A 26294-nucleotide genomic window follows, 5' to 3' on the forward strand; every position below is an offset into this window, starting at 1 on the left:
TAGACCGCTTTGGTCATCTCCTAGTGGACTGGATCACTTCTCCAGTTTGTCACCTCACGCAAATTCAGCCAGTAAAGGAAATGAGACCTGGAGTCTGTTACCATTGAGGTCTTTGGAAGTAGGAGGGGTGGAATCGGTCACAGAACAGCCAAACGGTGTTTTGGTTTTGCTTTTTTGGGAATTTACCAGAACAATCTGGATCCGGTTGATCCAGTTTCGGCCAAAGCTGCGAGATGTGACGCTGCCTGTTGGTAGAAAGTTGTCATTACTCCACACCTGTTGTTCTTCTGAGAGATTATATAAATAATGTGAATATTTATGCATGATCAACTGTATAATTTACCTAAATGACATGTTGTTCCCTCTCAGGCTTCCATCTTTAGCTCGTGGTGTATAATGGATGGAAGCTGTATTTATGGCTATTGTTCTACCTCCCAGTTTCCCACTGGGGGACCAGCTGTGGTGCATGACTGATGATCAATCATCATTTATCCTGCTAATTAAAAAGTCCATATTAACGTGCGTATTAAAAATGGATTAGACGTTCTTTCTCGCTGATTTGCTCGACATTTCTAATGTCTCGAGGGATTTTCACTGCAAACCTGGAGTTCTGCACTCGTTTAAACGTATTATATCCAATAAAACAGTCTGGTGATGATTTTATAAGCAGGTGGAGAACGTTGTATCTGCATCGGAATGACATGATTCCTGAAGATAAAACTGAAGTTCAGAAGAGCTTTAATGGGAAACATAAGACAGTTTTGTTGCTTCGTGATCTAATTATGAGCTCAGAGCAGAAATATGAAAAGGAAGCAGAGGAAGCTGGAAGTCTTTAATGACATTAAACAACATATGAATAAGACTGAATAGCATGTAGGACATTAAACAGGCTGGTTTATGATCAGTATGTTGAGGTTTCAATGATTTATTCCTTTTCTAGAAAAACATCATTTCCAAAAAGTTAAATTTTCATAAAACATAAACTAAAGTAGGAACAAGTCCTCGGAAATATTTTTTCAAATCTTTACTAAATAATTTTATTTAGAAAATAAAGTGAAGTGCAGAACAAGATGTGGCGTCGTCTTGCTGCAATAAAAACGTAACGACGTCACGCTGATGACAGAACACGTCTCTTTTAATCCCAAACCTCGGCATCAACGTGACAGAAATCCACGCTGGAGACGAGAAACATCTGCAACATCTTCCTGCGCACAGGGAAGAAGCTGCTTTTATACCCAATCCCGACACCCTCACCAGTTAATCTGGGGAATGTCCAGAACCATGTTCCTGGGTCCTCTAGAGACCTTTCTATCTTTTAATAGCTTTTTAAGAAAAAAACAAATTTGGGTTTAATTTTTATTGTTTCCATGAAGTTTAAAATACAACAAAGCTGACAAAGCTGCCACTTCACAACCATGTTGTCCCAGGTTTACATCCACATCATTTCCAGTCAATTCATACATATCCTATAATAGAAACCAACTGATTGCATCGAGTCATGACTTGGATCCAATCCTCCATCCTGAGCTGCACGCGGCGACAGTGGGAAGGAAAAAACTCCCCTTTAACAGGAAGAAAACCTCCGGCAGAACCCGGCTCAGGGAGGGCAGCCATCTGCCTCGACTGGTTGGGGTGGAGAGGACAGGAAAGACAGATCAACATGTACAACTGCACTTATTCAGGAAAAAAGGAGAAATAAGTTAGAAACGGCAATACTGGCATATATTTATACATTAGAGAAATAGAGCGAGGTACTTCTCAGTGCATCAGGTAACATCCCCATTGCTACATAAGTAATGGTTGGCTAGACTACCCATAACTATAAGAGCAATGAGCAGAACCTGGACAGTTGGGTCCCGTACATGCAGACTCCAACTCAGGAGATGCTCATATCCTAACTATAAGAATCATGGAAAAGGAAGGTTTTCAGCTCCATCTTAAAGGTGTGGAGGGAGTCTGCCTCCCGAACCCACGGTGGGAGCTGGTTCCATAAGAGAGGAGCCTGATAGCTAAAGGCCCTTCCTCCCATAGTACTCTTAGAGACTCTGGAACCACCAGTAAACCTGCAGTCTGAGAGCCAAGTGCTCTATTTGGAATGTATGGAACTATAAGATCTTTTATGTCCAATGGAGCTTGGTCATGGAGAACTTTATATGTGAGGAGAAGAATTTTAAACTTTATCCTGGATTTAACAGGGAGCCAGTGTAGAGAGGCTAAAACTGGTGAAATATGATCTCTCCTGCTAGTCCTCATCAGAACCCTCGCTGCAGCATTTTGGATCAGATGGAGACTTTTCAGGGCATATTTGGAACAACCCATAAATAAGGAATTGCTTACTGTTCATGTTTCTGTTAATTTAAGATTCAAGGCAATGAAATAAATTCCAGATGTAAGTTTCTGAGCATTTTAGAGCAGCGCTGATCTATTTCTGATCGTTGGGTTTTACAAGAAGGTCAAGTGATTTCAGAAGTCGTAGCAGCTGCCGTACGTCTGAATAATCAACAGCAGAATGAGACGTCATTTCGCCTGCTGTTATGACAAGTGTGACTGAAAACTACTCATCCAGACCTAATTAATGTTCACAGAAACTAAAACTTCTGCTTTATCGATGATCTTCCTGCTACTTTGTTAAAGAAGTTGAATGGAGGTATTATTCAAAGCACTTTGTGCTGCTGTTGTGCATGAAAAGTGCTCTATAAGTAAAGTTTTAGAAATGGACGTCTATGGACTTATTGGAGCTTGATTATTAATGTAAAATCAATCAAATCTGGATTTTTGTTTCATTTAATCACATTTTTCCTCAACTTAACTAAATATTTGTTGCACTTGAACCTCACTGATTGTAAAACAGGTGAATTTCTTTCCTCCGGGATTTTAGCAAATCATCTAAATATAATCCATGTTTGAACAGTTTATTTATTAAATTAATTGATCACACAAAGTGAATCTGCAAGTTGCCCAGTTAACTCTATGTGTCATAATCCAGTTTGAGACATTTTGCGTCACTTTGTGGTGAAAACTTTGCTGAAAATGTTGAAGACCGTCTGAAGCTTCTTCTGCCTCCTAATAAACACCAGGACGCAGAAGATTACACGTTTAACATATCACATGGTAATAAATGGTAAATATCTCCAAAAAATGAGTTCATTTCTTTTGTCAAAGGGCATAAATTGGACTTTTCTTACCATTTTGTTCACATCAGAGGCGTAAAGGGTTAAACCTGTCTGTTGTGTCCAAATCTCAGCGAGCACCAGTTGGATTTACTGGTTTACTGGTTCTGGTTTGGACCTCTCTATGTCTTCAGAACCACCTACATTCATTCTGGCTGTGCCGCGCTCTGTCCTCGTCCTGACGCCGAACGTTTCACCACGCCTACAGCTGCTGGCTTCTGATTGGCTGATGAGACGTGTTTGCTACCAGCGGATCAGGTGCAGCGGAGCTCAGAGGGAAATTTCTCAATCTTTCCAGTATTCATGGAAAAACATGAATCCCAAAAAGCTGCAAAAAGATTGAAAATTTTCACAAAACAAAGATGTTTACAAGCATGTTGAAGGAGAAAATAAGTGAGAAGGTTCTGGCGGCGATACCAGCATGGCTTCTGATTGGCTGGCAGTGAAAGGAGTCCTGTCCGCCTCGCCGCTCCAGCAGAACATCTCAGCTGTTAATAAAACATCGTCGCTGCAAAGTGAACGGTTCTGCAGTGAAAGGAGTTTATCTGTGCTCCTCACAGAGCTACTCCGCTGCTGCGGCGTTTTAATCGCACTGAAAACTGCAGGAATTTTAAATTACTCCACGGTTAATGGAATATTTATACTTCCACCACGTTTGTGTCGGCGTTCCCCGGAAAGGAACGGGAAAATATTTATAAAAAAGAGTCTGAATTTATGGTGAACATGAAGGAGTGTGTGTTTCCGTCCTGAACGGAGAAAAAACGCAGCCCGTCTCGTCTCCGTGGGAACCGGAAGGTTTGGAACCAATGCAGACCGCTTCTACGCTGAAGATTTTCTGCTTTATGTCTCAGATGGAGGAACTGGTTTCCATGTTGATATAAGACCAGTAAACTACGACTTCTGGTCTGTCAGGGACTCCGAAGAACCCTGATCCCAAACACCGCAGAACCCTGATCCCAGCCATCACAGAACCCTGATCCAAACCATCACAGAACCATGATCCAAACTATCACAGAACCCTGATCCCAACCATCACAGAACCCTGATCCAAACCATCACAGAACCCTGATCCCAACCATCACAGAACCCTGATCCCAACCATCACAGAACCCTGATCCCAACCATCACAGAACCCTGATCCAAACCATCACAGAACCCTGATTCCAACCATCACAGAACCCTGATCCCAACCATCACAGAACCCTGATCCCAACCATCACAGAACCCTGATCCAAACCATCAAAGAACCCTGATCCCAACCATCACAGAACCCTGATCCAAACCATCGCAGAACCCTGATCCAAACCATCACAGAACCCTGATCCAAACCATCACAGAACCCTGATCCCAACCATTGCAGAACCCTGATCCAAACTATTACAGAACCCTGATCCCAACCATCACAGAACCCTGATCCCAACCACCGCAGAACCCTGACCCCAACCATCACAGAACCCTGATCCCAACCACTACAGAACCCTGATCCAAACCATCACAGAACCCTGATCCCAACCATCACAGAACCCTGATCCAAACCATCACAGAACCCTGATCCCAACCATTGCAGAACCCTGATCCAAACCATCACAGAACCCTGATCCCAACCATTGCAGAACCCTGATCCAAACTATTACAGAACTCTGATCCTAGTCCAGGTCTGTGACGGTCCAGGTCTGATCCTAGTCCAGGTCTGATCCCAGTCCATCCCAGAAGCCTCCCAGTCCAGAGAAGCTGACTCTGGACCTCATGATCTCTGGACCAGGTTAACATGCAGCTTCTTTTGTCTGTTAACGTAGCGCTGGATGAAGGTTTCCATGGTAACCCCATCCCATGGTTCCATCAGCTGGTGATGGTTATGGTTCTGGAGGATCAGAGGTCACCACGTCCAGCTTAGACCAGTTTGCCTGAATCAGTTTCTGCCCTGTAGAGCAGAAACATGAAGTCTTCTCCGAGGAACTTGTCCACTGATCGTCCTTCATTTCCTCCCGTTTGATGACAAGAGGAGATCTTAAAAGTTTTTACGTCTTAATCTGCCACAATCCCACGCTGCAGGTTCTAAAAGTCAGACTCCTGACAGGATTACCAGACCGAACACAAAGTTTCCTGCTCAGCACGCTGCAAAGAAAGCTGGTCCTTCAGCCGGCTGGGCCGCCATGTTGGCGTCGCCTTCCTGGTGGTTTTCCCTCCTTAAAACAAAACTCACCTCAGCTCCGTCATCGTGAGTCTGGAGCCATTAAGACATCAATATTTGCAGAGACTGAATGCATTTATTCTGTCTTAATGTCTCTGAGCATTAAATCAGGCTGAGCTGCATTCAGGAGCCTGTTTCTGTCTTCCACCTGAGAGAACAGCGTCTCCCTCTCCAAGCTGTCTTTCATTCACACTGGTGCAAATCACAGCAAACTACCGAGCTCTGCACGCTCAAGTTGCAAAGAGTCTTTTCATCTCAACTTTATTTATAAAGTTCTTTCACACAACGCCAGCTGCAGCAAAGTGCTGAACAGTGAAGACATGCAGGGAGATTAGAACAATAGAAGGGAATAAAAGATAAAACAATAAAACAATCAAAAGTAAAAGAAATTAAAACATTAAAACAAAAACAATAAAGCAGTACATCAGAGAGAATAGAAAAGTCTCAAACTGGCGTGTTTTATAAGTTGGCAGTGATGTGGTTTCTCTAATCTGTAGCGGCAGAGAATTCCACAGTTTTGTGTTTCACCGCTGAACAAAGTTAATCGGCTGGCGAGCAGAGATGGTGACGGGCTCGTGTTGGAGCGGAGGTGTTCATACATGTTAGCCCGGCGGAGTGGGGGAACTGGAGGAGTTGTGATGGTGGGAAGAGTCCCAGCTGCAGGCTGCAGCGTCAGGTTAATGATGCTGATCCCTGGACGCTGCTGGAATGGTGCCGTCTCATGAAAACTGTCAATCATTCAGCAAAGCTGCAAAATTCACGCCAAGCTGCGAGATTGCATCAGAGCGGTCGGCACGTGTGTGAAGTCGTGTAAATACGTCACTTTGTGTCCGTGCAGAAGCATCACGTGTTTGTGTCGGCTCACAGACGCTGTATTCATAGACCGTATATGAACGATGGACGGAGCCTTCGGTGGTTTAAAGTGAAGCCGATGCAGAAGTGCATAAAAGTGCAGTTCCCCCTTCATCCACTAGGGGCTGCAAAACAGAGCAAATCCCCATAGACTCCCATGTTAAAAAGACCAACTTCACAGCAGAAATAAACATGTTTACAGCAGAAATAAACATATTTATAGCAGAAATAAACATGTTTACAGCAGAAATAAACATGTTTACAGCAGAAATAAACATGTTTACAGCAGAAATAAACATGTTTATAGCAGAAATAAACACGTTTACAGCCTGGTTCAAAAATACATTTTAGGTTTAATAGGTCAGGTTTACCTTCATGACAACTGTGGGGGGAGTGAATATTTTCTAACTCCCCCGTTTAAAAGTAATTTAATCGCGAAGTTCGGCATATTTAGGGGCGTGTCCTTTTGATTGACAGGTACCCAATCTCCCGCTTCAAGTTAGAAGAACGTAGACCGTTTTTAGCCGGTTAACAAAGTGACTTAGCTTTAGCCCGCTTACCTACGTTAGCTGGTTAGCTCCTGTTATATCCGGGTTAGCTCCGTTAGCTCTTAGCTACAGAAAGCTCGGACTTCTGTCGATGTCAATCATCCACCATGACGCTCACAGCCCCCCTCTCAGCTCCACCTCTTTGCCCATATTTGTATTTTCCGGGTGAGACGACGCGCATGCCCCTGCCAAGATGGTGATGGTAGGAACCGCCCACCGAGCTTCAATTCAGCTTTTCAGAAACCTACGGGTGACGTCACGGAGGCTCCACCCATCTTTTATATACATTCTATGGCTGTAATCCATCCATCTTCTTCCTGTCGGGTCCGTCGGCCTGCAGCGAGGCAGCAGCTCAAAGTGCTGCAACGCTGCAGGAAGCTTTAAAAACTCACGTTTTTATTACAGAAGTATGTTGTTTTATTGCACTGATTTTACGCAGAGCGCTTTGTGATTTTTATCCGTGAAAAGTACTAAAGTAAAAGTAACTTTACTGCATTTCTTCCTTTCAAAACAAATGAAAGAATTTAAGCGAAAAAGCTAAAATACGAAATGCATAAAGTGCAAACAGTTGGTTTAATAAAAGGCAGGAAACAGATTTTGTCCTTGTTTTTTTTGTTTAATGTTTTTATCTGTGGCATTGTTTTATATTTTATCGTTTTAAATTTCATTGTTTTATTGTTTTCTGTTTTATTGTTTTCTGTTTTAATATGTTAATCATTTTATGTTTAGCACTTTGTTCAGCAGTCGCTTTCAGAAAGTGCTCTATAAATAAAGCTTGGCTTGCATGGTGTGTGAAGGAGAAAACGTGGTGTCGTTTCTAAATGATGACTTTAATGTAATTTGCAGAAATTGTTTTAGTTTGTGAAGCACGTTGTGTTGCTTTATAAATAAAGTTTGATTTCAGAGATGTATTTCCTGAGCTGGAAATAAACACAACTTGGGGATGGCGTTCTCCTCAGACGTCCACGCAGCGGCGCTTCGTAGCGCCATTCTGAACTGATATAATCAGGTCCTCAGGAGCCTCCGCGCTTCATGTTTTAGATGTGTTCCTACTCCAACACGCCTGATTCAGGTTAAGACTGGATTATCCAATGATAAACCAAATGTACATAAAAGCCAGACAGTTACACCACAGTCTCCAGTGTATTTCTACTGGTACCACTGGCTGAGAGATGTCAGAAATGTTGTTTCACAGAGTTTCATTCACAATTTTCACGATGTTGCGGTGGGGAAGGGGGCCCTGGAACACTCTGGGCCCAGGGACCTGTGCACATTTAATCCAGCCCTGATTCAGGTTAATCACTTCAGCTTTTATTAAATACATTTCTGTGGAACAAACTTATAAAATCTGTTTATTGAGCAGGTATGAAACCATAAAGCCTTTTTTTGGCAGGATTTTTCACTTCACACCTAAAATGATGTTCTGAGTGAAAATGACTCCTCGGTGTGAACATATGCTAGTTGTCACCCAGACATGCGGGAGGGATCGCTGCTACAGATGCCGCCGTCTCAGAGTTTATTTAGGCAGAATCTACGCCTTAAACCTCCCACTCTGCTGCGAACGGAGCGCCATCTCTGTTTTCCTTTTGGTGAAGGAAAGAGTTCACTGCGAGGCCAAACAACCTTACAAACGAGCGCTTTAAATATGTGCCAACATAAACTGGATACGTCAGCAAAGATGGAGACACAGGTAAAGCAGAACACCCTGAATGTTTATGCAGCATCAACAAGGATGGAGAAAATATCCTGAAATAGTTTTTCACCTTGTGGCCATTTATTTACCACAATAAACGACTTCTAATCAATCATTCATTTCCATCAGCGTTAGCTAGTTGCTAATGTCTGCGCTAAGTTATAACATTAGAAAACGTTTCATTTCTTCCAGCTTATAGAAGACAAATGCATAAAAATGTCCCCAGTCCAGGCAAGTGAGACGATTAAAAAAAAAAAAAAAAAAAAAAAGAATAATCTTAGTTTTTCATCAGTGTGTTGCCATTCAGTTGTCATGGCGACTAGTCGCTTCCTCTGATGTAGCAACTTCTGACGGCGTATCACTACCTTCCTACCACCTTACCAGCCTTTTGCTCTTGTGTCTTGCTTTCCGTTCATGCTCTTGCATCGTGCTCTTGCATCATGCTCTTGCATCATGCTCTTGCATCGTGCTCTTGCATCATGCTCTTGCATCGTGCTCTTGCATCGTGCTCTTGCATCATGTTCTTGCATCGTGCTCTTGCATCATGCTCTTGCGTCAAGTTCTTGCATCGTGCTCTTGCAGCATGCTCTTGCATCGTGCTCTTGCATCATGCTCTTGCATCGTGCTCTTGCATCATGCTCTTGCATCGTGCTCTTGCATCGTGCTTTCGGTGACCAGATTGTGCTCTTGTGTCGTGTTTTCAGTTTGTGCTCTTGCATTGTGCTCTTGCATCATGCTCTTGCATTGTGCTCTTGCATCGTGCTCTTGCATCGTGCTCTTGCATTGTGCTCTTTCATCGTGCTCTTGCATTGTGCTCTTGCATCATGCTCTTGCATCGTGCTCTTGCATCGTGCTCTTGCATTGTGCTCTTTCATCGTGCTCTTGCATCGTGCTCTTGCATCGTGCTCTTGCATCGTGCTTTCGGTGACCAGATTGTGCTCTTGTGTCGTGTTTTCAGTTTGTGCTCTTGCATCGTGCTCTTGCATCATGCTCTTGCGTCAAGTTCTTGCAGCGTGCTCTTGCAGCGTGCTCTTGCATCGTGCTCTTGCATCGTGCTCTTGCATCGTGCTCTTGCATCATGCTCTTGCATCGTGCTCTTGCATCGTGCTTTCGGTGACCAGATTGTGCTCTTGTGTCGTGTTTTCAGTTTGTGCTCTTGCATCGTGCTCTTGCATCGTGCTCTTGCATTGTGCTCTTTCATCGTGCTCTTGCATTGTGCTCTTGCATCATGCTCTTGCATCGTGCTCTTGCATCGTGCTCTTGCATTGTGCTCTTTCATCGTGCTCTTGCATCGTGCTCTTGCATCGTGCTCTTGCATCGTGCTCTTGCATCGTGCTTTCGGTGACCAGATTGTGCTCTTGTGTCGTGTTTTCAGTTTGTGCTCTTGCATCGTGCTCTTGCATCATGCTCTTGCGTCAAGTTCTTGCATCGTGCTCTTGCAGCGTGCTCTTGATTCGTGCTCTTGCATCGTGCTCTTGCATCGTGCTCTTGCATCATGCTCTTGCATCGTGCTCTTGCATCGTGCTTTCGGTGACCAGATTGTGCTCTTGTGTCGTGTTTTCAGTTTGTGCTCTTGCATCGTGCTCTTGTATCGTGCTTTCGGTGACCAGATTGTGCTCTTGTGTCGTGTTTTCAGTTTGTGCTCTTGCATCATGCTCTTGCATCGTGCTCTTGTGTTCATCCTAATATACAAACAAGGAAACATCCTGGTGCGCATCAGACCTCGAGGCTGATCCGGATTAATTCAGGTTCTTCTGGTTCAGTTCATGAAATCTTTGCTGACTGGTTGTACGGCCATGCAACACTGACAAAGGTTGAATTTTTCAACTTTCCTGTTGCGTCGTAAACCCCGTGTGCACGTCTACGTGAACGTGAAATGCCTGGATGTTGCCCGGCTGGAGGAGGTCAGTGTGCATCATTTCCGTAGGAAGTGAATGAAGCAGAGCGACATCGCCTCCTGTATGTGATGGATGACATGGGTCATCCTGCTTCCGTCTTTTAAATGCAAAGTTGGAGTTTGATAACTACGGAAGGGGAAGGGGGTAAAAAAGAGAGTTATTGCATTAGATTTCTGTCTCAATGAGTCCATTAAAAAAGTCCTCCAGTATTTAGGTTTTCTCTCAGCCGTGTCTCCATTTGTCTCCTTGTTTGTTTGGGTAGATTTTACTGCAGCACGTCCACATTGGCTGGATCAATAAACACAATGTGAGCAGGTTTAGGAACAGACGTCCATGTGGAAACACTTCTGTTAACACACACTCTGCATGACACTCGCTCAGAGTGCGGTTATAATTGGCCACATGCTGATTGGAAAAGTATTGAGGGAAATTATACGTATTACAGCATGAAGTCCGCAGCAGGAAGCTGAAACAAAAATGTGCAAAATGATCAAGTGAACCATAAGAAGCTGCTCAAAAGTAACGTTAAAACCTGTCAGGTTTCACCCATCAGCATATAATCAGACACAATTTAGTCTTTTCACTTTCCCTTACATGAAATCTCTAAAACACTTCAAGCAAACATGGTGAAGTGTTAAAATGCTGCAGGGCGGAAAAACGGAGCCATCATCAGTGGAAGTAGGCTGAGGCGGCGTGGTGTGTAGTCGGGAAACGGCGTCCAGGTGTGTGGGATGATGTCACGGCGAGCTGAGAAGCGTCTCAGCTGATGTGTCCCTGCATGAAGCCTCGGCGTGGAGAACTGGACCGTTCAGCTGGATCTTTGTCTCCTAACTGCTGGGCCGCCTCGTACGCTGCCGTGTGGTGAGAAGAAGCCATCAGATGCTTTCAGAGAGATTCTCTCCTCGCCATCGAGCAGGTTTCTGTTCTCTGGAGAAAAGGAATTTACTTCCACACTTTCAGGAAAACTCGCAGCTTGTTTTCTGAAGCAGTCGTCCGCGTAGACGCCTGACCTGCTGCCGGTCTGATCGCCGTAACGGCAGGAAATTTGGCGTCCTGAAACCCTCCCTGGATCTGGTGCTGCTTGTCGTGAGACATCATGACAACTGTGTGACGCTCCGTTTAGATGTGGAGCAAAATCTGAGGAATATTTCCAACAGCTTGTTTAATCTGTCGCATCAAGACGTTCTGGAGGAACGAGGAGTCCGACCCGGTGCTGGACCTGATAAAACGATAAAAGATGATCTGCGCTGAAATGTCTTCTCTAGATCCGCTTTACAGGATCAGGTTCAACAGTTTGGGATGAAACTTTGGGAGTTGCAACGATGATGGCGGCTTCCACTTTTCACATCCCACTTTGACTGTAAGCACATTTACTTCCTTTTTAACACGGCAGTCTCTGCGCAGCGACTCCGTTTTGGAGCCCCTAGTGGACGGAGGGGGAACGGCGGTGTTTGGCTTCACCTTTAACCGCCGCAGGAACATCGGCGAGGTTGGCGCCGTGGAGTGGATCCATGCGACAGGACGGCCGCTTCGATGAACTCCGCTCCGTTCAGGTTTTTATCTTATTTGGAACAAATTCAGAATTTTGTGGAGAAATCAGAAAAAGTCATTTTTACATCTTTATAAGTGAAATGATTCAAATTGGAAGAATATTCAGAAATATTGTTGAAAAAGGCGTAAAATCGGAGAGAAGTCCGGTTAAATGTGGACTCCGGAAGCGGTGACTGATGATGGGTTGCAGGTTTCCTCTGCTGAAACATAAATCACGTTGACGTGGAGCCGTTTGATCTGTTGGCGTCTTTCTGCTGCTGCGGGTCGTTCGCTCGCCTACAGCATAACCTAATGAAGCAAAGCGGTCTTGGTGCAGCCGTGGTTGGTCCTCCGGGACGTTCCTGGAGCAGATTGTAGAAGCTGAGTTCAGAACGGATGAGGAGAAACTAATAAACTAACATGTCGGCTCTTTGGGGCTCTCCAAAGCAACAGAAGGTGTGTTAATGGGAGCAGAGGGAATTCTGGCCGCGTAATGAACTGCTTGAGTTTATGAAAGTCTGACCTTTCTTTCTGCCCCCCCCCAGCTGAATCCGCCAGGCCTGCTGACTATGCCCCGGAGCCCCACCTCCAGTGAGGATGAGATGGCCCAGAGCTTTTCCGACTACTCAGACGACTGTGCCTCTGACAGCTCCCATGAAGAAACCATCTACGAGACCATAAGGGCGACCGCAGAGACCTCGCAGAACCACATGGACGACATTCACACCAACTCGCTGGTCATCCGAGTCCTCATCCCTGACCTGCAGCAGACGGTGAGGGACCAGACGAGCTGTTAACACCGAGTGCTGATAGTTTCCCTTGTTGTTCAGGCCTCCTGGGTTTGACACCTTCCAGCATGAAAGCTTTTATTGTTGCTCCACAGCGAGCTGCAGCACGGCGCGGGGCTGCTAATGTAGCTGCTGGAGGGGCCGCTCGGCCTGCGGGCCCCTGCAGCATTTCACAGCCAGGTTATGGATTAAACTAACAGGTGTATTAAACATGTCTGCAAAGTGGAGCACGAGAAGAAAACATGCAGCCGGCAACAATCAGAGAACGTTGCAGCTTTTCTGCATTTTACCTGCACGCTCCGCTTGTCAGGATGTGCACATCCAGCTGGATGTGTTTGCTATGGAAAATTATTATGACTTTTTTTTATTTTTACTTTAGTTGTTAAATTAGTAGATGTTTAAGAGTTTGTTTCTGGCTGCCACAAACGATTAGTTTGTGGCAGCCAGGTAGTCTTCTTTTTTTCTTTTTACTGTTTTAAATTAATTTAATTTTATTCAATTTAATTTAATTTAATTTAATTTATTTAATTTATTAATGTTTTATTTTATTTATTATTTTTTATTTTATTTTATTTATTATTTTATTTTATGCTTTTTTTATTTTATTCTATTTTATTTTATTTATTTATTAAATTTTTTTTATTTATAATTTTTTTATTCTATTTTATTTTGTTTTATTTCCTTTCATTTTCTTTTATTTTATTCCAAATGGTGGAAATGAGGCTGATGAGGATGTTTTATTTGGGAAAAAGTTTGCTTCAGATGAGCCCGACAGACAGACATTTCTCCCAGCAGAGTCCACCAGTAGCTGATAAGATCATCGTATCGTGGCTGAACTGAAAGTCTACGTAAAACATTCACTTCCAGAGACACGTCTGTTCTACTTTTATCATCCTCTGCTGTAAATCCCAACATCAGCACCTGGAAGTCAGCCGTGTGTAACGACAGAACGTGTGTGTGGTTTATTAATATGGAGTGTGGGAATAGTGCATGCTCCATTTACAAACCAGCTGCATTTATCACCTGCCCACTGTGCTTTTAATGAATCCCCCAGTGGGCTGCTTCATTGCAGTGGGATTACAATGTGGTGCATTGTTCCTCTGCAGCTCCGCCGGCTGCTCATACAGTCGCAGCTTACTGTGAAATCTGGCGAAGTTGGTCTTGCTAACCCAGAGATGAACTCCTAATTCCTGCCGTATGGTTGTAACTGAAGCATATGACGAGTTTTTAAGTTCATGTCCTCTGAGCTCTCGCACATTTACGCACTAATGCTCCTGACTGCACAGCCGTCATGAGCACGCAGAGCCGCGACTTGATCACATGATCGAGTCACACGGTCCAGTTGGAAATGAAACTCGGCTGAATAATTCAGAATCACAGAATCCAGAAACACACTGAGCTTCTGAGGCGGCCTCCAACTCCAGCTTTGATCTGCAGCTACTGAGCGCCTTCACCCAGCATCCATGGACCGCCGTGCACGCTCACCGTGCACAGTTAGGAATCAGCAGTAAGGTTAAAATGCTTTTCCTGATATTTCCATCATTGGGGATGGATCCATCGATCCCTACGGCTTTCCTCTGCTGCTTCTCCATGATCACTATGTCCGCTTGGTTGGCCACCACCATTTTATCTGTCTGGATCTGGAATACCCAGAGGATCTTAGTCCTCTCATTCTCCACCACCTTGGGGGGAGTTTCCCACTGGGACTGAGGGGTCTCCAGTCCATATTCTACACAGATGTTCCTGTACACTATGCCGGCTACTTGGTTATGACGCTCCATGTATTCTTTGCCTGCCAGTGTCTTGTACCCTGCTGTGAGGTGCTGGATCGTTTCAGGGGCTCCTTTGCATAGTCTGCACCTGGGATCCTGCCTGGTCTGGTAGACCTGGACCTCGATCGCTCTGCTGTATATGTATATATATGTATATCTATCTATCTATCTATCTATCTATCTATCTATCTATCTATCTATCTATCTATCTATCTATCTATCTATATATATATATATATATATATATATATATAAAAATATATATACATATATATATATATATATATATATATATATATATATATATATATATATATATATATATATATATATAATATATATATATATATTTATATATATATAATATATGTGTGTGTGTGTACATATATGTGTATATATGCAGCAGAAATGGACAGAACGGGTCTTTTACATGAGAGAATTTAGCTTTAAAGCTGAAAGTTGCTTCTCTGGACATGTTTAAGGTCATTTGTTTTTTTTTAACTACTGTTGAAGTTAATGAAGTTAACATGTAACATGTTGTACTTTAGGTGCAGCTTGAAGCTCTTTGGTGACCTTTAATCGACGAACACTTCAGTTTTGTTTTTGTTTAACTGAAGAAAGTTTAGGTGCATCCAGTCATTGATCTCCTCGTTGCATCAAGGACCTCGGCCTCCTGGCGACATTGTGACATAAATCTGCGCGTCGTCTGCGTAGCTATGGTATCTAATGCATGACGTATGCCATGGGAGCATGTAGACGTGAACCAGAAAGGACCCCAGGATGGAACCTTGGGGAACTCCACATGCAATTTCAGCAGCTGGTTGTCGTCTTTTTCTGTTGTGGTTTTAATTATATCAGGGAATTATTTTTTTTATGAATTATAAATGTATTTACCTCAAAATAAAGAATAATACTTGACTGTCCAGGGGTGACTTATATCCACAAATCATTTCATTTAAGCTCTTTGTTGGTACGGCAGATGAATTCAACATCACTTTGTTGCCTTAAATGTAAAGAGAAAGTTGAAAACAGTGAGACATCTGGGCAAAGTTTATGGGACAGCAGGCAACAACGGACTTCCAGCTGAGACGGTAAGAACAGATAGAGGTGCAAACACAGAACAATTCCATCTTTATGCAGATTAGTTTTTAACACTGTTGGTGTAAATTTTTCTCTATGAGAAGGCGTCTGTGAAGTCTTGGATGTATTTATGATTATTATAATCCACAAGCTTCTCTTACATTAAAACGTTCCTCCAGGATTCATGAAGCTTGACATTCTGACAGGAAGCAGATTCCAGGTGTAAACGTTTACGATGCTGAACTCCATCCAGACAGAAAGATTCAGGTGGAACAGAAAGAAGACCTCATGCTCATTTCAGTGCATCTTTGTTAAACTAAGGTTTGGATGAAGACTGATGTTAAAGCTGGGGTGGGTCATGTTGCTCAGAGACATGTTCCTCTTGGTGAAGTGGTTCCTCGTCCTGATAGTAGTCTATACATTCTGTAATCATGAACAATAAGAAATATAGTTAGACCCCTCAGTTTACTGTAAATCTGTAAAAACCTACCCTAGCTTTAACAGGACACCAGACTGAATTGTCTTCGTTATGACAAACTGCTGTTAGCCATTAGATTTTAGAGCTGTCTATGTGTGTGGTTGCAGCTTTTTGTCCGGAACATTCCACTTTCAGTTATTTGTTTCAGTGGATTGATCCCTCTTCCAGGAACTGCTCTCATCCACGTGCACGTGAACCACATATGCAAACATGCGTTTTCGGAACATTTTTATTTGATCCACATGTGAAAAACATACAAATCACATGTAACTTTTTACCCCGAAGTACTAAACTATCTTTCTGTGTTTTGATATGAAAACAGTTTCTGGAACAGGAATCCATACAGCATCAAAACTGAAATATTGATACGGTATGGAAGGAGAGTACAGGAGCCACAAGTGGCCATAAAAGCCATATTTCAGTGCTGTTATGTCAACAATAGCAGAGCTTGGTTTTGCATTCCAACTCCACAGTTTTTCCTGTTGACTGAAGAAATCCTGGCTTTATTTTCTGGAGATAAGCTCTGTTTTCACATCGCTAAGCCTCTTCAAAATGGACTAAGTCAGCCATGTATCTGACACAAACCGTCAGATAAACCGATGAAACCGTCTGTGTTCGTCTTCTGCATTACGATAGTTTTTATATTAGTTATCATATTTGTTCCATCATCTGTCAACACGAACACTTTAAATTGTTGCAGCTTCTACAGTGGGAGTATTCTATGTGAGGTCGTCTTTAAGGCCGAGGAAGCAGCAACAAAAGGAGTAGGTGGATGTTTGCTACTGTAACAAACCAGCAAGCAGACTGAAGCTCCCAGTTCTGGTCCAAACAGCCCCATCAGATGCCAGACATCTGCTTCTGTAAACCTTCACCTCTTCTTCCCCTCCCTCTTCATCTCGGTCTGCTCCACGCCAGGCGAGAGGATTAGCTAGGCAGAGTTCAGACTGTTCATCCCTCAGACTTTGCTATCACCTGCTGAGCAGGACGTCCAGCTGGAAACACTCTGACGCTTCCTGGACGCTGCAGCCAGCAGCAATAATCCCTCTTATTCAGGCAAAGCCAGATATCCTGCATTGTTTTGTTTGTTTGTTTGTATTAGAAAGGTTGTGTCAGTTACATCCTCGGTGTGTGTGCTGCGCCCCAGTTTAGCAGCGAACCTTATTTCTGCTAACTGGGACGGCGTTTGCTATTCTTATTGGACGCCGTGTTGGAAGTCAAAAGGTGATGACTGTGTTATCAGAGGAGTATTTCATTTGTCATCATATTCTAATCAACTCGTCTTTCTCCAGAAATGCATGCGGTTCAACCCCGATGCAACAGTCTGGGTTGCCAAGCAACGAATCCTGTGCACGCTCAATCAGACCCTGAAAGATGTGCTGAACTATGGGCTGTTCCAGCCGGCGAGCAACGGCCGGGATGGCAAGTTCCTGGACGAGGAGCGCATCCTTCGAGAGTATCCTCAGCCAATCAGCAAGGGAGTCCCGTGTTTGGAGGTAAACTATCAGACTCTTATGAAAATGTGCATGAATGAAACTGCAGTAGATGAGCATGATGACACGGTGTTTGTTAACGTGGCATTTCCAGGCCAGCGCAGAAACATAGTCCTTTAGGGTCTTCCCTAGAGACTCCTCCTGGTGGGTCGTGCCCAGAAAAGCACCCCAACTCAGGGAGGAGTCCAGGTGACACCATAAGCAGATGCCCGGGCCGCCTTATCCGACTCCTCTCGATGAGGAGCATCAGTTCTACTCCAAGCTCCTCCCTGATGACTCAGCTCCTCACCCTGATCCTGCAGGAGAGCCCAGACTCCTTGAGGAAACTCAGTTTGTATTCAGGATCTTTTATTTCTGTCACTATGCACGGCTGATGGAAGGAACATGGATCAACTTGTAAATCAAGAGTTTCAGCTTCCATTTAAGCTCCTTCTTCACCACTAAGATGCAACCTCCAGCAGTTAAAGTGAAGCCAAAGTGCATAAAACTGCAGATCCCCCTTCATCCGCTAGGGGCTCCAAAACAGAGCAAATCCCCATAGACTCCCATGTTAAAAAGACCAACTTCACAGCAAAAATAAACATGTTTACAGCAAAAATAAACATGTTTACAGCAGGAATAAACATGTTTACAGCAGAAATAAACATGTTTACAGCCTGGTTCAAAAATACATTTTAAGTTTAATAGGTCAGGTTTACCTTCATGACAACTGTGGGGGGAGTGAATTTTTTTCTAACTCGCCCGTTTAAAAGTCATTTAATCTCAAAATTCTGCATATTTAGGGGCGTGTCCTTTTGATTGACAGGTACCCGATGTCCCGCTTCAAGCAAGAACGTAGAACAACCGCGGTTTTTGGACGGTTAACAACGTGACTTAGCTTTAGCTTAACTTAGCATGTTAGCTGGTTAGCTTGGTTAGCTCCAGGTTAGCTCGGTTAGCTCTTAGCTACAGAAAGCTCGGAGTTCGCTCGATGTCAATCATCCACCATGAAGCTCACAGCCCCCCTCTCAGCTCCACCTCTTTGCCCATATTTGTATTTTCCAGGAGAGACGACGCGCATGCCCCTGCCAAGATGGTGATGGTAGGAACCGCCCAATGAGCTTCATTTCAGCTCTTCAGAAACCTACGTGCGACGTCACGGAGGCTTCTCCCATGTTTTTATATACAGTCTATGTTCAGCACGACAGACTGATGCAGTCTTCCTTGCTGTAAAAGTCAATCTCTTGCTCCTCAGATCCAAAGATACAAAGATAATTGAAGTCCTGCACTTGGGCAGAACCTCATTCCCGACCTGAAGAGACCACTCCACCATTTCCTGGCCGAGGACCAAGATGCTGGATTTTGAAATTTTGATCTCACATGTAATCATTCCAAAACACGTTTTTCTTGTTTTTTCTGTAAGGGTGTAGACTGGTTCAGCAACTCCTGTGGCTAGACCATGAAGAGGGTTTAGAACTGGTCCACAGTTTCACAAGCAGGACCAGAAAGCACACTGATCGTCCTCAACCCTATGTCCAACAGACCCTCGTCCCCAGAGTAGACCTCACCATCGCTGAACTCAGTGGACATTTAATTTAATTTAGAATCTTCCTAAAAGTGTCGCTTGATGGACAAAATGGAGGCAATTTCAGCATTTCACTGTTTCTTCCAGTCCAGATGTGGCGGGAATGAAAAGGGGCCTTTAAAGTGGAACTATTATGTGTGTTTCATGCTAAATTATTTTTATATCTGAGACCAGAAGGGCTGGGATTGATCAAGTTATTGTCCCAAATGGCTTTATTTACTTCAGACCGACCCTCTCCGTAGGCTGTCAGATCAGCCTGCGGGCAAAACGAGTGGATTGAGACTCTTCCGCATTAAGCCCCGCCTCCCGCCACTGCACTACATCGGGAGCGCGCACCGCAACTGCTTTCACCGTCATTGTAACGTCTCATAAACAGAAGGATTAGGCTAATATGAACTCAATAAAAAAAACCAAAATACAATGTCAACACATAGCATACAGCCCTACATGTTGGAACCTGAATCAGAGCCTGAAAACGAAGTGGAAAACAGCAACCCACAGCAACGAATGCAGCAGGATGTCTCTCTTTGGTAAACTCACCAGCCATCGTTGGAAATAACTTTATCCCACGTTTTCCACCCGCCTGATGTATTTGTACATGCCCTTGTTAACCAGTAGAAGGTAACCAATCACTGAACCTTATCCCCCGGGACGTCACAAGGATTTCCAAGTAGAAAAAACTCTCTAAAACCACGCGTTTTTTGTCGCCATGGAAACCGAATGGAGAGAGTGCTGGAACTCAAACTCAAACTCAAACATGCGTTTAGGTGATAAAAAACAGTGCCGTTCACATGTTTGATGAGGATTCAATACTGTAACACTGTAGGAAGCTCAGAAAACTCCAAATACCAGAATAGGAACCCTTTAAGTTCATAAAATGGGCCCAGATTGGATTTAATCTATGTAGATAATGCCCATCCAGACTTTAAAGAGAAATGTTGTTGTTTCCAGTAAACAATTTCTTCTTCTTAACAGTTTCGCTACAAGAGTCGAGTCTACAGGCAACCCAACATTGATGAGAAACAGATCGCTAAGCTGCATACAAAGGTAAGCACTTTCCCAACAAAGAAACTGTTTACAATAATGACTTTACTTTCATTTCAGCTTTATTTAACCAAGAAAAGCCTTGTTGATATGAAAAGCAAGTCTTTTTGTGGCATGTCCCAGCAGCAGCAGAGTTACAGTAATAGACCATCAGCACACAAAGCGACTCTTGTATGACCCTCATAAAGCCCCTTAGATCAAGAAGAACTTCTACAAAAAGATTTATCTGCATCAAAGTCCAGAATATTCTTAATAGCGTCCAGAGAGACCAAGTCAAAAAGCTTCCAGTCTTTTTGTAGCTCGTTTCAGATGAAGGGTGAAGCGCATATGAACCCTTGGGACCGATAATAAAAAAAAAACATCCTGCAAATGAAGATAATTGAGCCCTGAGCTGCTCTGGTGAAGGAAGTAGACCACAAGCAGCCTCGTGAATGAGAATAGCCCAATTTCTGAAGCCTCATTTATGCTAATTTTACAGATGTAAAGAGTTGCGTCCATTTCACGTGTAGTCATGATGTTAACATGGCGGTCACACAAAAAATCCCCTAGAGGGCAGCGTAGAGTGCAGCCTTCAGGTCTGAGTTCCATCGGTTTCCTTGGTAAAGTCAGATTGTTTGAAATGTTGCCAAATAGCTGTTACTGACTGACTGTCCATTTGCTCCTTCTAAACTAGGATAATGCTAGCTAACGCCACGCTTTCTGGGATGTGTTCTCCATTACTGATGCCATAAGGAATAAAAAGATCTTTTCATTAACACTGAAACTTTCGTCTCCATATCTGCATTCTGTAGCAGCCGAGCCGCTAGCAGCTAGCACATGATCTGCTAGCAGCTAGCTTGCTCTCTCTTTGTGTTTACCACAACAAACGTCCCGATGTGCAGGATATCGGTGATGAAGAAAAGTCACCATGGCAACATAATCAGAGCAGGGGTTTGCTCCCGATCAGTGCTGCCATCTGAGACTTTGTCGTTACATCATCCATCCTTCTTCTGTCGCTTATCCGGGGTCGGGTCGCGGGGGCAGCAGCCTAAGCAGGGAAGCCCAGACTTCCCTCTCCCCAGCCACATTTGCCAACTCTGCGGGGGGATCCCGAGGCGTTCCCAGTCCAGCTGAGAGATATAATCCCTCCAGCGTGTCCTGGGTCTTCCCCGGGATCTCCTCCCAGAGGGACGTGCCTGGAACACCTCACCAGGGAGGTCCAGGAGGCATCCTGACCAGATGCCCGAGCCACCCTCAACTGGTTCCTCTCGATGCGGAGGAGCAGCGGCTCTACTCTGATCTCCTCCCGGATGACTGATCTCCTCACCCTGTCTCTAAGGGCGAGCCCGGCCACCCTGCGGAGGAAACTCATTTCAGCCGCCTGTATACGAGATCTTGATGTTTCCGTAGCGACCCACAACATCGATGTGAATCAAAGTATCAGTGATAAAGGGCAGCCTTGGCAGAGTTCAACCCTCACTGGAAACAAATCCAACTTACTGCCGGCAAGCTCTGACACCTGTCGCACAGGGACCGGACAGCTCGTACAAGGGGGTCCGGTACCCCATACTCCCGGAGTACCCCCCACAGGAGCCCCCGGGGGACACGGTCGAACGCCTTCTCCAGGTCCACAAAACACATGTAGACTGGTTGGGCAAACTCCCATCCCCCCTCTAGGACCCCAAAGAGGGTATAGAGCTGATCCACTGTTCCGCGACCAGGACGAAAACCACACTGCTCCTCCTCAATCCGGGATTCTGATGGACGATGCTGCAGAGGCGTGTCAGCCAGGACAGCCCCACAGCATCCAGAGCCTTAAGGAACTCCAGGCGGATCTCATCCACCCCCGGGGCCTTGCCGCCAAGGAGCTTTTTAACCACCTCAGCGACTTCAGCCCTGGAGATAGGAGAGTCCACCCCGGGTCCCAGCTCTGCTTCCTCATTGGACATGTCAGTAGGAGGTCTTAGAAGTATTTATATTTAATGATAATTTTTTTATTTTGTAATTTTTTTTAATTGATGTTTTTTATTTATCTAATTTTTAAAGTGAAAGTATTAGTGTTAAAAAATGAATGAATAAATAAACAAATTTAATTTTTCAGCGACTTTTTTTTCCTCCAAAAGGAGAGTCAAGACAAATTTCGTGTTTTGTTTTTTTTTGTTTTTGTTTTTTTGTTTCTTTTTAATTTTATTTTCTTTTATTAGAAACGTTTGGAGGCTCACATGAAAACACGTATCTTTTACTTATTCTTAATAGGCAGCATCCTCAGTTACTAATATATGTACCAGTTTGAATATGCAAATTATTGCATATTCAAACTGGTGACATTATTTAGTGACTTTTAGGACAGCCAATAGCAGCTTTTCTTACTGAGGACTTGGCAGCACACACGCACATATAAAAATGTGAACCAGTGCGACAGAGGATCTTTCTGGAAAGATCTACCCAAATCAGTTTTTTCCTGGCCGACTGAGGACTTTTTGTTCTCTTCCTGTGTTCAGATGAAGAGGGGATCACTGCTAACAGGGAGAGAAACTGGCAGAGCTGGAGCATGAGGAGCTGGACAGCCTGACAAAGAAATCCAGGAATAAAAGATGTGACACTTCCGCCCACCTCAGTCTGACTGTCTGCTGGCTCTGCAAAGTGCTCCATGAGCCACCTCAGTGTGAAGCACAATGTTTTATACTGGATGCTTTTCAGCCGGAGCCTCCCGTCTTGCTACATCTCCGTCCTTTTTCTTACAAATTCAAATATAAACCTGAAACCAGAGAGTTTGGGCTTCTGTCTGTCCAACTGCTGCTCCAGTTCTGCGTCCAGGAGACGGGGACATGAAAGAAGCACGTCCTGTAAACATGGATCAGGAAGATGAATTCACTCGCTGAACCAAAACGTTGTTAATGAGCGAAGAGCAGTTCCTGTGCGGCACGCCGTTTCTGGGTGAACTGATCCGGTTTGACGTGATTTCTGAATGATAGTTTCCAGCAAAGAGGCAGCGAGGAAGATGATGTCCTCCCAAGCACAGCTGACAAAGCCTGGATACACACACACACACACACACACACATACTGGGAACGTAGCAGCTACATTACATTAAACACAGGAGGCCAGACACACCAACCCTCGACATTTCCAGATATTGAACTGGCTGTGAGTCATCACGGCGAAGATTTAAACGGCTTCGTCTCGGGTAAATATCGCCTGCATTCAGTCACTTCCACATATTTTGGCTTCGGTAATGCTTATAGTAACAATAAAACGACTTTTACAGCCAAACATTCAGATTCATTGTTTTAAAAGATGAAGCATTGTTGCAGTCGTGGTCTGCTTCCAGTCAATCAGCCATAAATCCAAAAAGCTACAGGATCCTGTTGATGTATAATTACCTCATGTGTAATAAGTAAAATAAAATGGATGAGTAATATTTCTTTTCTTGAAGTACTTGTGTTAAATATAGTCATTAAAGTAATAGTTTTTATAAAGTGGTTTCCTTTTCTGAAGCCGGATTTGTGACTCAGGAACAACAAACATGATGGAAAACAGAGATTTTAAACAAAGTCACTGTGCGCATCGACATGTCAGAGGAACATGATGCAAGTTCAGCTTTTTAATAAAACAAACCACCTCTGAACATCATGTGTTCTGGTAAACCCTCATTCCTGTTGCGTTCCCACATCTGTCTTTTCTGCTTTTAGGACGAAGCTGAAGACTCGGCTCAGTTTAACTCTGTTGGTCAGAGGAGCAGGAGAAGTTTGCAACAAATATTACAGGGTTTATTTTAGGGATGGGAAAATCAAATCGAAAAACTGAAAATCTGGATTTTTTTTGCTTCACAATTTTAAAATGAATTTTTTGTTTAAAATATCTATTTTTTTCAAACAAATAAAATTAATCCATTAAAAAAAAAAATTGTAACTTTTATTGTTTTTATTGGTATTATTGTTTATTTTACCTGTCTTCTTGGCCATTATAGCAGCAGAATGATGATCTGGCTACCGTGTTGTTTGTTCCAAATTGAAATAAAGAAAAATGACGAGCAGAATAAAAAAGTTTTGTACATTTATTTTGTTTTTAATCTACAAAAATCAGCAATTTCGAAAAATTGTGAGAATTGCAATTTAAATCAAATCGGCGCCCAAAGAATCGGAATCGACTCGGGACAAAAGCGTGTCGTCACAGCCCTGATTTATTCCTTGTATATTTTAACATAAGAAATATTATGGGGTGGGAGAAAAGAAACCTGTAGCGCTACCTGGCAGCACCTGCGTCCAGCTGGACAGGCAGCAGTCCTGCCAGCAGTTTCCTACGTCGTCCTCTACTGTTTGATTTCATGCTTGTGTTGTTCTTACTCTCAGATGTACGTCGCTTTGGTTAAAGTGTGATGAATGTCTGTAGAATAGAATGGATTTGCTGCCACCTAGTTGTCTGGAGTCTGGACCAGAATGCTTGCAAGAGACCGAGTTGTTAAAACATGAGTCCCATGTGCCATGCTTGCCATGTTGCCCCGCCCCATCCACGAGGCCACGCCCCATTCAGGATGCCCCTCCCCCTAAACCATTTCTGATGCACTGATTTAGTTTTAAAGCGTGAGCTAGCTGTGAAATCCCTCTTCTATGGGTGGATGAGGAATTAAACATTCCTCCTCTTTTACCTCTGAATGTCTTTCTTTTCTGTCTTTTCTTCTGGTTCTTCTTTTTTCTCGCCGTTCTGCTTTCTCATCCTTCTTCTCATTTTCTGCCCTCCTTCAGGGAGCTGCTCTCCTGTCTATTTTTATCGTTTGGCCTGGAAAGACGGCAGACAGAGCCATTCCTCTTTACAATCGCTGCTCGTCCTTCAGTCCGCACCTGCCTTTCACTTCTCCTCTGTTCCACCTGAAATTCAGACATTTTTATCTACCAGTCTAATTTTTCACTGTCTCCTATAAGCTCATAGTTTCTATCCCCTTCAGACGTTTTTATTTCTGTTTCAGCCTCTGCAGGTGAACAATGCTTCACATTCTGACCTGTTCTCTCTGCATTGTCTCTGTCGCTGTGTGCAGGCCAATCTGAGGAAGTTCATGGACCTCGTTCAGCATAATCAAGTGGACAAAGTGGCCAAGATGCTGGAGAGAGGCTTGGATCCCAACTACCATGACAGCGATACTGGTGGTAAGACACCGCGCACGCCAAACACTCTTCTGATCAGCTGTTCTGTCTGAAGACCAGATGTTCTTAGTGGTCCAAGGGCTCGACTCACGACTCTGGGAGACAGAGTTTCTATAGCAGCCCCGAAATTCTAGAAAGATCTTCCTCTTTCTGTGAGATCTGCTACGACTTTAGGTGGTTTTAAGTCTCTTTTAAAAACTCATCTTTTAATACTGGCTTTTAACCTCGGAAAGCAGGACTATTAGCCCCCCCACCCCTTTTTTCTGTCACATATTGTCTATTTAACTGTTTTTTATTCAAGCTGTTAATGTTGATTTATGTTATTAAATTGTACAGCACTTTGGATACCTTGTGGTTTATGAAACGGCTTTATAAATAAAATTTTTATCGAATGAAATGATGAGAATCTCCCGTTCCACCTCATCACCATGAGAATCTCCCGTTCCACCTCATCACCATGAGAATCTCCCGTTCCACCTCATCACATGAGAATCTCCCGTTCCACCTCATCATGATGTGAATCTCCCGTTCCACCTCATCACCATGAGAATCTCCCGTTCCACCTCATCACCATGAGAACATCCTGTTCCACCTCATCACCATGAGAATCTCCCGTTCCACCTCATCACCATAAGAATCTCCCGTTCCACCTCATCACCATGAGAATATCCCGTTCCACCTCATCACCATGAGAATCTCCCGTTCCACCTCATCACCATAAGAATCTCCCGTTCCACCTCATCACCATGAGAATCTCCCGTTCCACCTCATCACCATGAGAACATCCCGTTCCACCTCATCACCATGAGAATATCCCGTTCCACCTCATCCCCATGAGAATCTCCCGTTCCACCTCATCACCATGAGAATCTCCCGTTCCACCTCATCACCATGAGAATCTCCCGTTCCACCTCATCACCATAAGAATCTCCCGTTCCACCTCATCACCATGAGAATCTCCCGTTCCACCTCATCACCATGAGACTCTCCCGTTCCACCTCATCACCATGAGAATCTCCCGTTCCACCTCATCACCATGAGAATCTCCCGTTCCACCTCATCACCATGAGAATCTC

General features: G+C 43.9%; 1 protein-coding gene across 1 annotated transcript in view; it reads left to right on the top strand.

Annotated features, from left to right (window-relative positions):
- Window positions 1-12451: 12451 nt before the first annotated feature.
- The window catches only part of LOC306758811 (SH3 and multiple ankyrin repeat domains protein 2-like), a gene marked incomplete at both ends in the record, with an annotated part of 185400 nt that continues 171557 nt past the window's right edge, over window positions 12452-26294 (top strand). Inside the window, 4 exons of the mRNA XM_079244214.1 lie at window positions 12452-12655; window positions 17290-17493; window positions 20030-20101; window positions 25113-25221. Of these exons, the coding sequence (XP_079100340.1) occupies window positions 12452-12655; window positions 17290-17493; window positions 20030-20101; window positions 25113-25221 (589 nt within the window). The remainder of the gene's footprint in view (window positions 12656-17289; window positions 17494-20029; window positions 20102-25112; window positions 25222-26294) is intronic.

This window comes from Telmatherina bonti (genome assembly GCF_933228915.1).
Source record: "Telmatherina bonti genome assembly, chromosome: 1".
Lineage (NCBI taxonomy): Eukaryota > Metazoa > Chordata > Actinopteri > Atheriniformes > Telmatherinidae > Telmatherina > Telmatherina bonti.